The sequence below is a fragment of the Ambystoma mexicanum genome, chromosome 3p (assembly GCF_040938575.1).
Source record: "Ambystoma mexicanum isolate Mex_15411 chromosome 3p, UKY_AmexF1_1, whole genome shotgun sequence".
Classification (NCBI taxonomy): Eukaryota; Metazoa; Chordata; class Amphibia; order Caudata; family Ambystomatidae; genus Ambystoma; species Ambystoma mexicanum.
The window spans coordinates 855,644,192-855,658,309 of NC_090925.1; the positions used below are offsets into that span (position 1 = coordinate 855,644,192).

A 14,118-nucleotide genomic window follows, 5' to 3' on the forward strand; every position below is an offset into this window, starting at 1 on the left:
CAAGTTAAAAAAAAAAGAAATGAAGGACGCCACCAGTGCCCGGTCAGTGATGCCTAGGGTATCACAGAGACGAGTTATGAAGATGGCATGATTGACCATGTCAAAGGCAGAGGAAAGATCGAGAAGGATCAGAATGGAGGGGGAGTTGGAATGAAAATTTGAGAGCAGGTCTTCAGGGGTGTTCAGGAAAGCAGTTTCTGTGCATCTGGATGCTTTGAAGCCAGACTGGTGGTTGTAGAGATAGCCAGCAGACTCAGCATGGTGGGTCAGTTGGAGGATAACCAACTTCTCCAGGAGTTTGCCCAGGAAAGGGGTGATGGAGATAGGGCGATAGTTAGCCAGGCAGGAAGGGGTAGCAGATGGCTTTCTTAGGAGAGGGTGCACAAGGGAGTGCTTGAGAGGTTGTAGGAAAGAGCCAGTGGCAAAGGAATGGTTACAGAAGTCAGCCAAGGCAGGGGTGAGAGAAGAGATGCTGTCCTTGATAGTTCTGGAAAAGCAGGGGAACACCTGCTTCCCTTCTGCTTTGGGCCATAGTGGGGCCTTGGAGAAATCTATCAAGATTTTAACAGGGGATGTATATTACCTATGTGACACTCACATTGTCATGCTGCAATCGAAGGCAGTCAGGAGTTGGGATAAAAAATCTCTACAATCCTTGCAGAAATGAACATATTTTGGGTTGTTGGTATGATCAGTCAATTTTTGAGAGCCACAAGTACCATTCTGGTGTTTTTAGAGGGGAATCTAAGAGCATTCCATCGCAGTGGCAGCCAAAGTGGGAAGCTGCCACCTCACCAGAGTGGCAGGCAGTCAGTGTTCTTTTTTTCTACATGTGACTGTGCCACCTGACCTTTAGCTGGGGTGCGTCCCTGCTACACATTTTTGGTTTGTTTGTTGCAGAGCCCTTTCGGCTCCACTAAAGACGTAACACAGAATAACCAGCTATGTGAACACACTGACTGACAGCAGAAGCCACAGCGTATCTACGTCCTGGAGGGATGGAGAGGGCCATCCAGTTCTCCCCATGGCAGCGCGTGCCTGTATGATAGATGCATGCAGGTAAGTGTTTTTTTTATGTGGTATGTATGTATGTTGGTGTGTTTGTTTTTAGGACTGTGCGGATGAAAGTGTGTACGTCAGCCCTGACCCCTTAATTTAGCGGCTTATGGATGTTAAGGGCATGACATGGTTTTTTGCGTTACCCTTGTATGCAGGCCAGGCTAGCAAGGGTAAAACAAAAACATTAGTATTTAGTGGCTTGATTGGCCTACATTGAGAGTAGGCCAGTCAAACAAGGTAATAGCACTTATGTTTGTTTTACCCTTGAAGCCAAGTAAAACATGCCATGCTACATTAATTAAGAATATGGAGACTGCCACTGTTACTGTCAAACTGTATACTTTCTAAATGTGTCATGGCATTTGTGTCCTTTGCATCAAGGGGAAAAACCGAACAAAAGTGTGACTGCGTGGTATACTAGCCTATCTTGGTAGAGACAGTCTGGATATACTTTCTGTGGCATGGCCTTTTTTATTGCCTCAGTGGCCTTATAAGGTAATACTGGCATATACTGGTACAGCATGCATGGGCACAGCCACCATTAAAATGTTTTATATACGGACATATGTCGTGGGCAGAGGCATCATGTAAATGTGTTGCAAAATGGTCCTGTGCACTGTTGGTGATTTGAATTTAGTGGGTCTTTGCATGTGCGACCATAGAAAGCTAATTGCAAACTGCATGGCTTTTTACCCAATTTTTCAGAGTGCTGCAAAATGAACAATTGTACCCCGTATTTAAAACTTTTCGGTGGGAGATCCCCCCCGCCCCCCCACCACTCTTTTTGCTGCACGTGGTCACTGCCACATTTTTAGCTCACACATTTACACCCTCCAGTTCAAAAATTCACCAGCTATCACCGTTCCATCGGGTGTGCAGTGACTAGTACAGTTTAACTTACATAAAAGATCTTGCCCTAACAGTAGAACGTGAGAAGAGGGACTTCTCAGAAAAGCATTTTATGTGTGCTCTAGGACCCAGAGAAACAACATACATAGGTTTAGTGGTTGATTAGAAAGAACAGCTTTGACAGAAAATAGAGATGAATGGGAATGTTTTCCAACCAGAGTCAATCGGCTTCTTCTGGTATCCACGAGGCAAGGCACAATCTCCTTCTATCACATATTGCACTAAAGGATCTTCCAGATCAACAGGAATGTTACGCTTTCATGAAAGAATTTGGCCTCCGTCTGCTATACTCTCAAAAGATTGCTTAAATTGTATGGGTGGGTGGTGAAGTCACTTATCAAGAAAGACATAAGAACTTAGGGCTGACTATATCAGCTCGACCCGACTCAGAGGCCCTTCATTGCATTTGTTACCTGAAAGACATGGCGCATGATATTTGATGTATGATCTCCCGAAGATAATTGGGACATTCATTCTAAACATGCAGACTTAGCCTCTGATTTTGTAGGAGCTGGAGAAAAGTCTGTGAAGCGGGGGAATACAGCGACAAGCTCTTATATGTTTCTCAGCCTCTGGGGCATTTTGCCTAGGATTCCTTAGACAGAGCAGAGCACGGAGCAGGAAATTTGTTCTGTGTTTTTCCAATCCATTCAGGAAAACAGACCGCATCTCCATCTTCACCACATTTTGATGCGGTTGGAGTGGCTGAGATCCACATATATTCTTCCTGCCTTTTTATGACAAAAATGGTGAAGTCTCATGTATTGCTGTTACCAATTGTAGATCACAGAGCATGTTTTGCCAGGGGCTAATAATGACAAAGGAACTTGGGGGCACCTGAATTCCTGAACTATGATTTTCCCTGGGCAGAAAATTATGAAAATCCAGCAAAGCATATTTCGGAAGCAGTCTCTGGTACGGTTAGTGTCTGCTTCGCCAGATTTACCAACATATCAAAATGAGCCCATTAATAGCCATAACACTCCAAGATTGTGATGATTGGTTTGTACCCGACGTCCTGAACTATGGACCTGAGGAATTAAGTAATTCTGCTAATAGCACCTTACTGACCAATATTTGGTTTCCAGGATTCATTCAGCGAATGACCTCCCACACCCCTGATGGCTTTTCCTGTACACTGTTTTAAGATGGTATAATTACAAGGATGTATGTGATTTAATCGAGGCGAATTCATCACATTATTTTTTTTTTTCAAATCCATTGCATTGCCAATATATGCGGGGGAGACCTCCTGCAGCCCACCCCTGGCATCCCCACCTTAATTATTACCCTTAACCACACATCTTTGCAGCAGCATTCACTAAAGGAAATTCGATGGAATGGTATTTGATTAAGTGGTCTGCGCCGTAAACAACCTATCCCTCATTACAATATTGCCTCGGATGAACTAGACAGACCATTCTGGAACCCTCTTCTTTCTTTGATCCATCTCCAAAAGCCAGAAATGTTGCTTCAGAATAAGTGGGGTATACCAAAGAATTATTTGAATTTAACTTAAAACTCAGACCAGTTGAATTCAAATGGAGAAGACAATATTGCACAAACGTTCAAAGAAAATGTAAAGCTGATCCATGATTATATAAAGACAAGATCTTTAAAGCTACACAAATATTTTCCTCTGCTTGGATTCAATCAGCCCAAAGATAAACCTAAATAACAGTTCTCTGTACTCCATGGACATACAAAGTTCCGCTATTACCCACGATCTGATAATTCCACCACAAGCGTTTTGTGAGGCTGCTGTCTTTAGTTTAATCGTGTCAACATTGCTACACTGGCGGGGTAATCAGAGTACGAAGATACCATCCTTCTGTACTTTAGCCCCTGCAGTCTTTAACAACAGATCAATGGATTGAAGAACGACCAGTTAACCAAAAGTCTCCCTTTCAAGTAATCATTTAAAGGAAATCAGTCAACACATCTTGGAGGACTTGAGAAAAATGACAAATCTATCCGTGCCCCAGTTCTTCATGCTGACTGATATGAAACATGCAGTAGTTCCCCCAGCAACTGTCCCTAGACCAGAATGACCCAGAAAATGATGGTCCCATTTCTCACCTCCCGTTTCCTAGGAAATGTATTGGAACGGGGACTAGTAGGCGACTGCAACTCATTGTTGAATTTAACAAAAAACTTGACATTCAAGAAGGGGTTTGCCCAAGGCCAATAACAGAATTGGTTCATGTGGCAGTGGGGTATGGACCCCTGAGGTTCCAGCAGGCTTGGCCATGGTTGATCACACAGTTGGCTGTTTACATAAATTGGGTATTATGGAATTGGCCCTTTCCTGGACGTAGTCCTTCTTGTTTGATAGAGTGCAATAAGTAGCTCTCCTAAACTTTGAATCGAGCGCAAGGACTGTCCCCTACATGTGCACCCCAGGGATATATCATCCTGCCCCCGCCCGATTTATATCCGATGCCAATGGAAGAATTTGTAAGATCATATGATTGTCATTTCTGTATGTAAAGGATTACACCCAGATCCTACTAAGGTTAAGATGTGGTCTTGGTGCACAGACTTTCTATTATTGAAGCATGCATGACAAAGTTAATGTACTGAATGAATAGTAACAGACCAAACTAAAGGTTAATCAAACATAAACGGAGCTTATCTTGTTTAACTGTGAGACCTCAAGTGGGATACTTCGATCTATCCCAAGCCGTTTACCCAAGTTTATAATACAGTTGGTTTCTGAATTGTCAGTTATGCCACAGATCAGTATTATTACCAAGTGTAACTTTTTGCCTTCGTGTTCACCTGAGCAGAAGATGGCGATGGTAAAGGCCTTTGTGTCATCAAGACTGGTTTATTGCAAAATTGCTTACCTTGAGGACACATTGCATGATTACGGTGTGTTTAAAAGGCAGTGGCAACAGTGTTCTTTGTCTTGAAGATGCAAAATCATGTTTCACCATCGGGCAGAGCCTTGCACACACCGCAGGTATACAAGTGTATTTCATTTAAGAGACTGTGCCTAGTTCACATAGCTGGCCATGAGTAAGGCTCCGAATTTCTGAGGGAAATAATATGCATACCCTCTCCCTTCCCCCACCAAGAGCAATGAGATTCGTATACGTGCTCCTTCTGTTAGTCCCTTACTTTCACTGTTAAACTGGTGCTGCAATCTCTCATTCCAATATCTGGCTATAAGACTGTAGAACTAGCATCAGAAGATGATCAGCTGCTTCATAGACTTGGCTACTCAGCTGTTCTCAATTCTTTTGAAGTTTGTTGTCTGTTCCTCCCTAGTCATATGCTGCGCTTTATACCATTTGTTATACTATAAATAACGTTCTCTTCCTTATCATTTGTAATTTCCCTTTCCAATATGTACATGATACAGTTGAGCTTCCCCGCCAAAAGTGCGGACTATGTCACGTGTGGGGGATAAAGGGCTAGCCTTAATATACACGTGTGTGTTACGGGTAGGTCCCTTCCCCAATTTACTGCTGTTGAATAGTTCACTTCTGTCTAATGGGGAATTGATAGTTCAAAAGTTCTGATTCTGAAAGCAAACCCATCCCAGATAGAGACTATTACAGGCAATCCGATTTCCCATAGCTGGTGTTAAAGCAGCCTAAAGACAAAGCATGCCACTGCTGACCGATGTAAAAACGGTCACTGCAAATGAGATACCATTCGAGAGAATTTCTCAATATCTGGGATGATGCATCAGTAGCAACCAACTGGGCGATCTAATGAAGAATTTGGAGCAAGAAAACGATGCTCCTCCAGTGTAGTGACAGTGAGCTCCTTCTCAAAGGTTGATGTCCGGTACCATGAACAGGAAGATGCCTCTTCACCCTTAGCAGGTCCCTTGAGATGGAAGTAATTACTATAGCAATACACCCTGCTATGTGTGGACGCCGGGGTCAGTAACAACCCGCCTGTTAGCCGAGCTGGGTGCAAGGGTGTTACTGGCCGTGTCTGTGGTTTATCACTATTTGATGGTGCTAAAAGGAGTTTTAAAAGGGAAATTAGGACTGTGACTTGTGTGTGCCCAATTTCCCTTCAAACTAAAAACCAAGATGGCCAACATGGGAGGCACTCAAGGGACTTAGTCTTTTTCTATTTCCTTGCTATATTATAAAACATACATCCCTAGTGTGACCATCCCTTTTGAAGTAATTCTCCTGAATTAATTCCTCTTCTTGGAACGTTTCTCCACAGACCAACGACACTGTTCTCTGGAACTTATGCAGGCTATATGAACGTTCCCATTATAACATCTCTCCACAGCCCGTACCCTACTTCCCCATTGAACATATGCCCTCACTCCCAGCATGTCTAGAGCAACAGAATGAATTCCTGTTATATGCACTTAAACACTATTTGCAACATTCTACTAATCTAATGAGATCATCTGCTAGGAGTCTCAACTTGCACCAAAAGTAATTTTCTCGACTAATACAATATTCAACATTGGTTTAGTGTAGAGTGTCCAGATGTCCAGTCTTGCCAGGGCTATACTGCAATTGGGCCCTCTCTCCCGGGAGTTTCTTTCATTTAAAAACCTTGGATCTGTCTTTGGGGTGGGAGATCACTGGCGGGGAAAGTATAACTCTACACATCACAATGGACAATGCTCATTTACCAACATTTCAACATAGCAGTTATAAACTAACAGCTGGGCAATTTTGCATTCATATGTAAGAGAGATATCTGCAATCACAGGCTGTGCTGGACCCGCAACCATTTAGTTAAGTCACGTCCATTAACTGTCAGACACTGCTTGAGAAACAGTTTCTTAGCATGGGCTGAAATAGCAATCCAATAAAAAGCTCCTTTGATTTCCGCATGCTTACAGGCACAGCCAAATCCACACAATGTATATCCAGGTGAATGTCTGGAATCCCCCTTCGCCTACCTTTGCTCTCTACTGAAGTGATGGCAGGTGCTACTAAATTGCAGTCCTACTTTTAAATCCGTGGCCTGCGATTTCTTTTATTTGGACATTCTGGTCACCCTAGCTTAGTGCAGCAACTCATTAAGGTTTTCGGCCACAGCTGATTTGCTGTAATGCAAAGAGGTAAGTGGCCTGGCCTTAGAGAAGAGTGATGATCAGGCTCCCTTACTTCTGCCACCTAGTGGCACACTGAAAACCCACATATGTAAATGTAAATGCTAGGAACGTGGCAGGTGTTGATGTCAGAGCTGACAAGGGGCTCCCCATGAGGCACCATTTTACTATTTTGGGAGGTGTGGGGGGGGGACCACATCAGAATCTGAAAGGAACACGGGAGGAACGGTATCCCTCCATTACTCTGCACACTTGTCAGCACCAATTCACTACTTTATTGGGTGGTGGAGCACATCAGAATCTGAAAGGAACCAGGTTGGCAGGCTCATACTTTATTTCCACCAATAGCAGTTGCTTGGATTCTAAAGAATGCAGAATGTACGTAAACTGGGGCATGGATGGCAACATAAAACTCAGTGTAACATTTAAAAAAACTGATTTAAAGAAGAAAGACCACCTGCACACTTCAAACTATCAATTATTATTGGAGTTAAACATAGAAGCAAGTGTGATTTGCAAATCTCAGGAGCTGCTCTGCCGAAGAAAATTAATATTTTCTTTCTTTCATTTTGAAACAAAAAGCCTTTGAGAAACAGTACATCTAAAGTTCATAGCTTAAATCTCTTTATTGGGAAACTTTCTTTACAGTCATAAAGAAACCCTTAGTATTTGGCAATGCGTATTTCGATTTTTATCCAGTAAACAGACTGTACAAAGGACCGCAGTCTGGGGGCGCAGCACCTCATTCCCTGATAGGCATTTCTATATACATATGGAGATAGCCTCACTTTGTCCTCGATGTAAAACCCTACCCAGGTCACCCTTACCCCCCTGAAGTTCGCCCTCACACTGCTGCATTCAATTCCCTTGATAACCAGAAGGTACTAAAACTAGAGACCCGTTTCTCTGCCAAACGTATGTTATGCCCCCTTAGAATATTGAAACTTGAACCTGTGCAGTAACCTGGGTTCTAGTGATGGTGTCTGTCCCAGTAATGGGCTTTTTTATTAAAAAAAAAAAAAATCTGGCCCGAAATTCCGTTGTATATGCCGGATCAGCATTTCAACACATGGTACATTGCTGCCCCGCCTACATAGCCATAGAACTGTATTCACAGGTTGTTGGCATGTTACACGGAATTTATTTTTAAAGCGTTTGTCATCAAAATGGCCTTGTGACGGTCAAAGCTCTGGCCAGCTGAATGCATGTTGGGAGAGGTTACTTGGAGAATGTGAGTGTTTTTATGTCTTTGCATATCTTCCAGTGGTCTTGGCTCATGTGGGTGGTCAGGATACCTTGGTGTGTCTACACCACATGCTGATTGTTGAGGGACTGGTTCACCAAAAACAGGGCCTGAGAACTTGGACGAGTCAAACCAGGAGGAACGGCCCTTAGTGAGAAATTGCAAGTACTGATGCATTGAATGCAGGAGATTGGGGCAAACAAGTAGGTCCCTCTTGGTGGATAGGAGGGCAAGACTCTGAACCAGCCTTTTTTGCAAGAAAAGTGAGGCGCAGGACAGGATATTCAGAGCGCATACATACTTTTTGGGACCAAGTGATGCTGGTTCCTGCTTTTATTGAGAGTCCTTGATCTCCATGTACATCAATAAACTGAAGCCTTTAACTATTTAAAACAGATGAGTTAATTCCAGGTCAGTCCTCTGTTGCCTCCTTAGTGGTGAGCCATAAAGGGTAGGGGCGATCAGTGATTGGGTCTTGTTGATCTGCTGCTCATGCGAGTGGCATGAATCCGTGAGCACCCTGAGAATGTTGTTGCGTGCATCAGTTTGGGCAACAGAGCTCCTGCTCTAGCTCCAGAAGTGGCTCTGCCTCTCGAATAATTCTTAAAATCCTTGACAGCCTTTTTAAAAGGTGGAGACAGCTGGGGCAGATAGAGGCCAGCGAAGGCCTGCTGGCTTGACCTGCCAACACTCCTACAGCTCTAGGATGAGATAAATGTGCGGCTAAGATGTGAGTGGGGGTTAGGGAAAGTGAGTGAATTGGAATTTCATAAGGTTGTGCAGGAGAGAAAACGACCATCAAGAAGTATGTATGCCAGGCATGTTACAGTTCAAAAAGGCTTCCATGGTTTGTCATTGGTTTTCTCTAGGCCCTTGCGTTCATTGGCCGGTAAAACAAAATGAAGGTTGCCCATTCGGATGCAGCACTTTTAATCAAACACTAGAATGAACAGTGGGACCCTGCCCACTGTCGGATTTATTTTGAATAGACTTTTCCAGTGATGGGATACCTCAAGCGTAGAAAAATGTTGCCATTTTTGCAATCTTTAAAAATCATGAGCGTTCACTCCAAACCAGGAGCATAAGCATCATTGTGTTCACCTCCTGAGAAGTGACAATGGGCAAAATTCCCAGCCTTCTAGGCAGCCTTTTCGAAATTTAAAAATGAAATAAAATAAAAAATTCTAAGCCATATCATCTCCCAAAGCAAATACATGTTTAATATAGTATCTGTTGTGTAATTAGTATTTGTATGCATCCTAAAAAAATAACATTAACCCACACATTCCTTCATCAAAGACAACACCTAGTGGCGGTGGTAGTCCCCATCGTGGATTGCAATGCAATCTTCTGGCCTGTTGGCAGCATGCAGACCACAACGCCTGCCTTTTCAGGAGTGGGGAGTGTATCCCTTTTGCACAGCTCCATCCAGAAATGTACCTCCCTCTAGGAGACCGATCCAAGCCAGGGGTGGCCAGACAATCTGGGCACAACCTCTCCCCTACTTTTGGTGGGCAGTGTTCTTTTAACATGTGAAGGGGTTTTTAGATGAGCCCTCAAAGTAAAAGGAAAGATTTAGCTTTAATCCCCGCCCTACCCCCACCCCCTCTGGTTTTGCAATCAGCGTTTCTGTAGAACAAAATCCTTGTAATCTCACCAACGAAACATAAGTTTATTTCTTTGAGGGGGCCCAAGGGAGTAGGGTGGGATGGAGAAAAGTTTCGTTTGATACCAGTCCAATTCTTTTCCAGCTTTTCACAAATAGTGATCTCTCTTATCTGAAGCTCCACAGTGGCACCAGGCTTCGTGTCTCCTTTTCGTAGATGTCAGGAACTAGCCCGATAGGGGTGGCCACCATTTTGACAGTGTTCTTGCCAAAGAGCTTCTTCTCATAGTCAATGAGTTGCCGCCAAAAACCCATGTTGGGACGCACCACAGGCCGTCGCATCTTCACCCACTCATGGGCATCCAGCAACGAGAGCCTATGGTACTTCATTAGGTAAGCAATGCATAGCGTGGCCGAGCGGCTTACTCCGGCTACGCAGTGCACAAGGGTACGCCCATTCTTCTTTCCAGTCTGATGAATGCGGTCAGCCACTGTGTCGAAGTACAGCGAGAGAGGCACATGAGGCAGATCGGGCACAGGAACCTTGAAGTAGTCAATGTCAGACCAGTTAGAGTTTGGTATCTCCACTGTGGCATTGATGATACAGGTCACTGAGCGGGAGTAGACCAGATGGCGGTTGGCAGCTGCATTGCCACTGCACAGGTAGAGGCATGGGCTGATCTGGGCAATGCCGCCCAGCACGGAGAGGGTGCGTGTGGTAGGCTTGTGGACTGCAGTGGGCGGAGTAGAAGCCGGCGAAGACCGCCGGAAGAAGCCGTGATTACGGAAATTCATGGCACTGAATTCTAGGGACATGGAAACAATCTGGGTGGGCGCTGCGTTCACAGACACTGTTGGGTTTTTGTAGTCTTCTCTCGGTGCCTTTTCTGGGTGAATCACTCTTTCCACCTGGAGTGCAGTCTGGGCTGGTGTCTTCTTGGAGTGCAAGCAGAAGTGCTCTTATTGTAGGTTAGCTGTTGGAACAAAACAAAAAAACACTTTTAAAAACAGGGCAAAAATGGGAAGTTAACATACTCACTGTTTGTGGATATTACAAACACAGTTTGCTCCTCATGGACTATCATTTTAAAACCCCTTTCTTGATTAAGGCAAGCAAGCTCGTCAAGGTACGCTTAGCAAAATACACATCTATCCAAGTTTTGCAGAACATGTTGTATACTTCAATTGCGGATTGCTGGGATCCTCATCTACTTAGCCTAGTTCCTTCCCTCCACTCAATGGATAGTGTAAGGTTGTCAAAGACGGATGCCAACACAAGGGTGGCATTTTGGATGGCAAAAACGTGTATTATCAAGATAAGAAACCCTTACTATCCCTACCTTCTAAGAGGAGGTTAACCTCCCTCAAACTAATACTAAAGGATCTGTCGGAATTTCCGTCAAAATTAAAGTCCACCACCCTATGTCACAACCTACTTCTATCCCACAAACTACAACTAAAGAATAAGCCAACAGAATGTTCCTTCTCCAGGAGGATGACACCCTTGTCGTGGTGTTTGGGTGGTATTCCCAGAAGTGTTCTTTAGTAAAAAAGGATGCCAGGAGGAATGACCTTGCTTGTGGTTCCAACAAACCTTTGCACCAGTTAACTTTTTGAACTATGAGACTGGCGCCTTTCTCCTGGCATTCGTTCCCACGCTCCAATATAGTTCACACCAAACACAGGGGGAAGGACTTCCTTCGCCTAGCGGCTCCTGATCAAAAAGATTTTCAGTTGCTTCAACTTTCAGGACCAGAAGAATGTCTCCTTTCTGGTATTGGCAAAGTCCCAAATCATTTTCGGCGTCTAAGTGGACTTTTCCCTGCCACTGCGATGAGGATGCTTTCCTTGGATGCGTAATACACTTATGTCGGGAACCCAGACCCTTCTCTGGTGGCCAGTGGGCTTGTTGTTGCCACTGCGATGAGGAAGTTCTCGTCTGATGCTCAGTTCACTTATGTAAGGGTCCCAGACCCTTCTCTGGTGGTCAGTGGGTGTATTGCTGTCACTGTGATGAGGAGGTTCTCATTGGATGCTCGATATGCTGGTGTTGGGGTCCCAGACCCTTCTCTGGTGGCCATTAAGCTTATTGTTACCAATGCGATGAGAAGGTGCTCCTCGGATGCTCAGTCAACTCTTCCCAATAGTTTGATTGTTACTACTGGGATGGCGGAGAGCCTCTCGAGACTGCCTCTCTTCCACCCAGTGTCCTCTTCGGGTCGCTCGTATCTCCCGTTACCTTCTTTGGGACTTCGTTTCACCACCTGGGCTTCCTGGGACTGGGGTGTGTCTCTCCGGCTCTTTAGGCTTCTCTCCTTTGCTTCCGCAGCACCATGGTGGCTCTGAGCTCTACTGATCTGCTCAGCTCTCTTTTCCTTCTGGGCCCACGGAGAACTCCCTCAGCGACTCACCAGCGCCCTCCGCTCTCGGCATCCCCGGTCAGCCAACGGATTTGAAACTCCCCCTCTGGATGGTTTCCACACCTGCTACCTCTCCCGGTTGGGCTTGACTAAGTTTTCAGTCCTTCTTTTCTTATACAATGTTGCCACCCTGCCCTGGCAAATTGTTAAAGTCCTTTCTTGTTTTTGATGGATTGATCTTCATGCACCCTCGGGTCATCTAGTATCAGTACTAGCACTACCAGTCATCTTCATGTCTTTTGTGCCCTTCTTCGTCCTGGTACTTTCTGTTGTGGTTGTTTCTCCTACACTACAGAAATGCATGGGTCAACTCAAATGTTGCCTCTAAGCTGTGTGCATGTACGCTTGCCCAGCTTCCTTCTGGGTGCTGCTCAGAAGAATTTTAGCAGCGCACACAGACAATTCCCACCAATTCAAAATGATGTAATAAGTCACGAGCCACAGCAGGTACCTAATATTTGCTTCCTCGCAAAATTAAGCTAAATTGTAATAACCAGTCTTGATATCCTGATCTGCCCTTTTTTCTTTGCCCTACTATGCAAGCTTGACCGTAAACACCTACAAATCCGAAAAAAAAGAATGCACCCACAGGAGGTAAACATTAATATGAAAAAATGTCTCCACGAACAGAAGATATGCCTGCCCACATTAATCAGATAAGCTTACCTCCCCACCCAGAACTCCTATATTTGACTCTACCACACTTCTAACTTATAATTTCCGCCCCAGGCCACATTGAGACAACCCTGACTATGACTTCTTTGGCTGTGCACAAGCTTACCAGAATTTTACAGACAACCACTTGTTATCTGTTTGTAATAACATGAATGATGTTCAAGCACAAGACTTTGTTACTCATGGTGCCTTAGTAAAAGTGTCACCCAGACTATGTAACCCAACTGTCAGCTCAAATATTGGATACTGACTGTAATTCAAACAACTTGGATGTGTAACGTCCTCCCATGCTTCCTATTCTTTGTACATATGTCACACAAGCACTTTGTAGTGCCCCCTTGCATTATACAACTCAAATATTAATTTGCTCTGTGAAGATTTTGAGTACGCAAATATCATGTTCCACGTCTCCTACTTTAGAATTGGTAACATTACCCTATAAGTGGAGAGCAGCATTGCAATATCATTTACTTGGCCTGCAAGGAATAAGGTATATGGACTATGCTCAGCATTATTTGTATATAGTATTAGTGCAATGGCTATTCAGATAACTAAATCTTTTAACACCATCTGCATCCTTGCCATGTTTTCAGTGTTCCATGAGGCATAGACCTTAACATATTATATGGTAATTTGCTTCTATACAATAACACTGAGCACTTGTATAATCCTACCCAACAATGTAAAGGTGGGGCATGTTGCAAGAAATCTTGTATTCACTTCATAGTAATTGTGCACATGCAGATTCATGACATTTTCTTAGAACTGCACATAATGTCATGAAGAGACTTTAAATATGTTTTGCTTGCAAAGTATTGTGGGTATGCAAATATCCTAGTTAGTGTTTTACTACTAAAATAACTCATTTTTTACAGAGCCCTGTCAGATAGTATTAGAGGTTAGGACAGGAGCTGTAGGGGGGTACGAGTGGAAATTCACAGGAGAACACTCCTTCAGGGTGAAGTACAAATCAGCAACTTTCAAAAACCAAATCAGATGTTTTGGCAGTAAAGTACAGTGAAGGAAATGTGTTTATGTGCTTAAGGATTTAAACTCTAGTAACAATCTAGGAAACTGCACCTTCCGTTTCTATTCTACGCTGCCGAGGGCTTTTCAATATAATCATGTGTATGCGTTTATTGCCTCTAGTATCCCCATGCAT

The 14,118-nt window shown here is 44.0% G+C and overlaps 1 protein-coding gene across 5 annotated transcripts in view; it reads right to left on the reverse strand.

Annotated features, from left to right (window-relative positions):
* Positions 1 to 7,614: 7,614 nt before the first annotated feature.
* The window catches only part of LOC138580998 (dual specificity protein phosphatase 14-like), a 153,953-nt gene continuing 147,449 nt past the window's right edge, over positions 7,615 to 14,118 (reverse strand). For all 5 annotated transcript variants that reach the window (XM_069651997.1, XM_069651999.1, XM_069651995.1 and 2 more), the window contains one exon: positions 7,615 to 10,835. In XM_069651997.1, the coding sequence (XP_069508098.1) occupies positions 10,030 to 10,677 (648 nt within the window). In that variant the 5' untranslated portion in view covers positions 10,678 to 10,835 and the 3' untranslated portion in view covers positions 7,615 to 10,029. The remainder of the gene's footprint in view (positions 10,836 to 14,118) is intronic.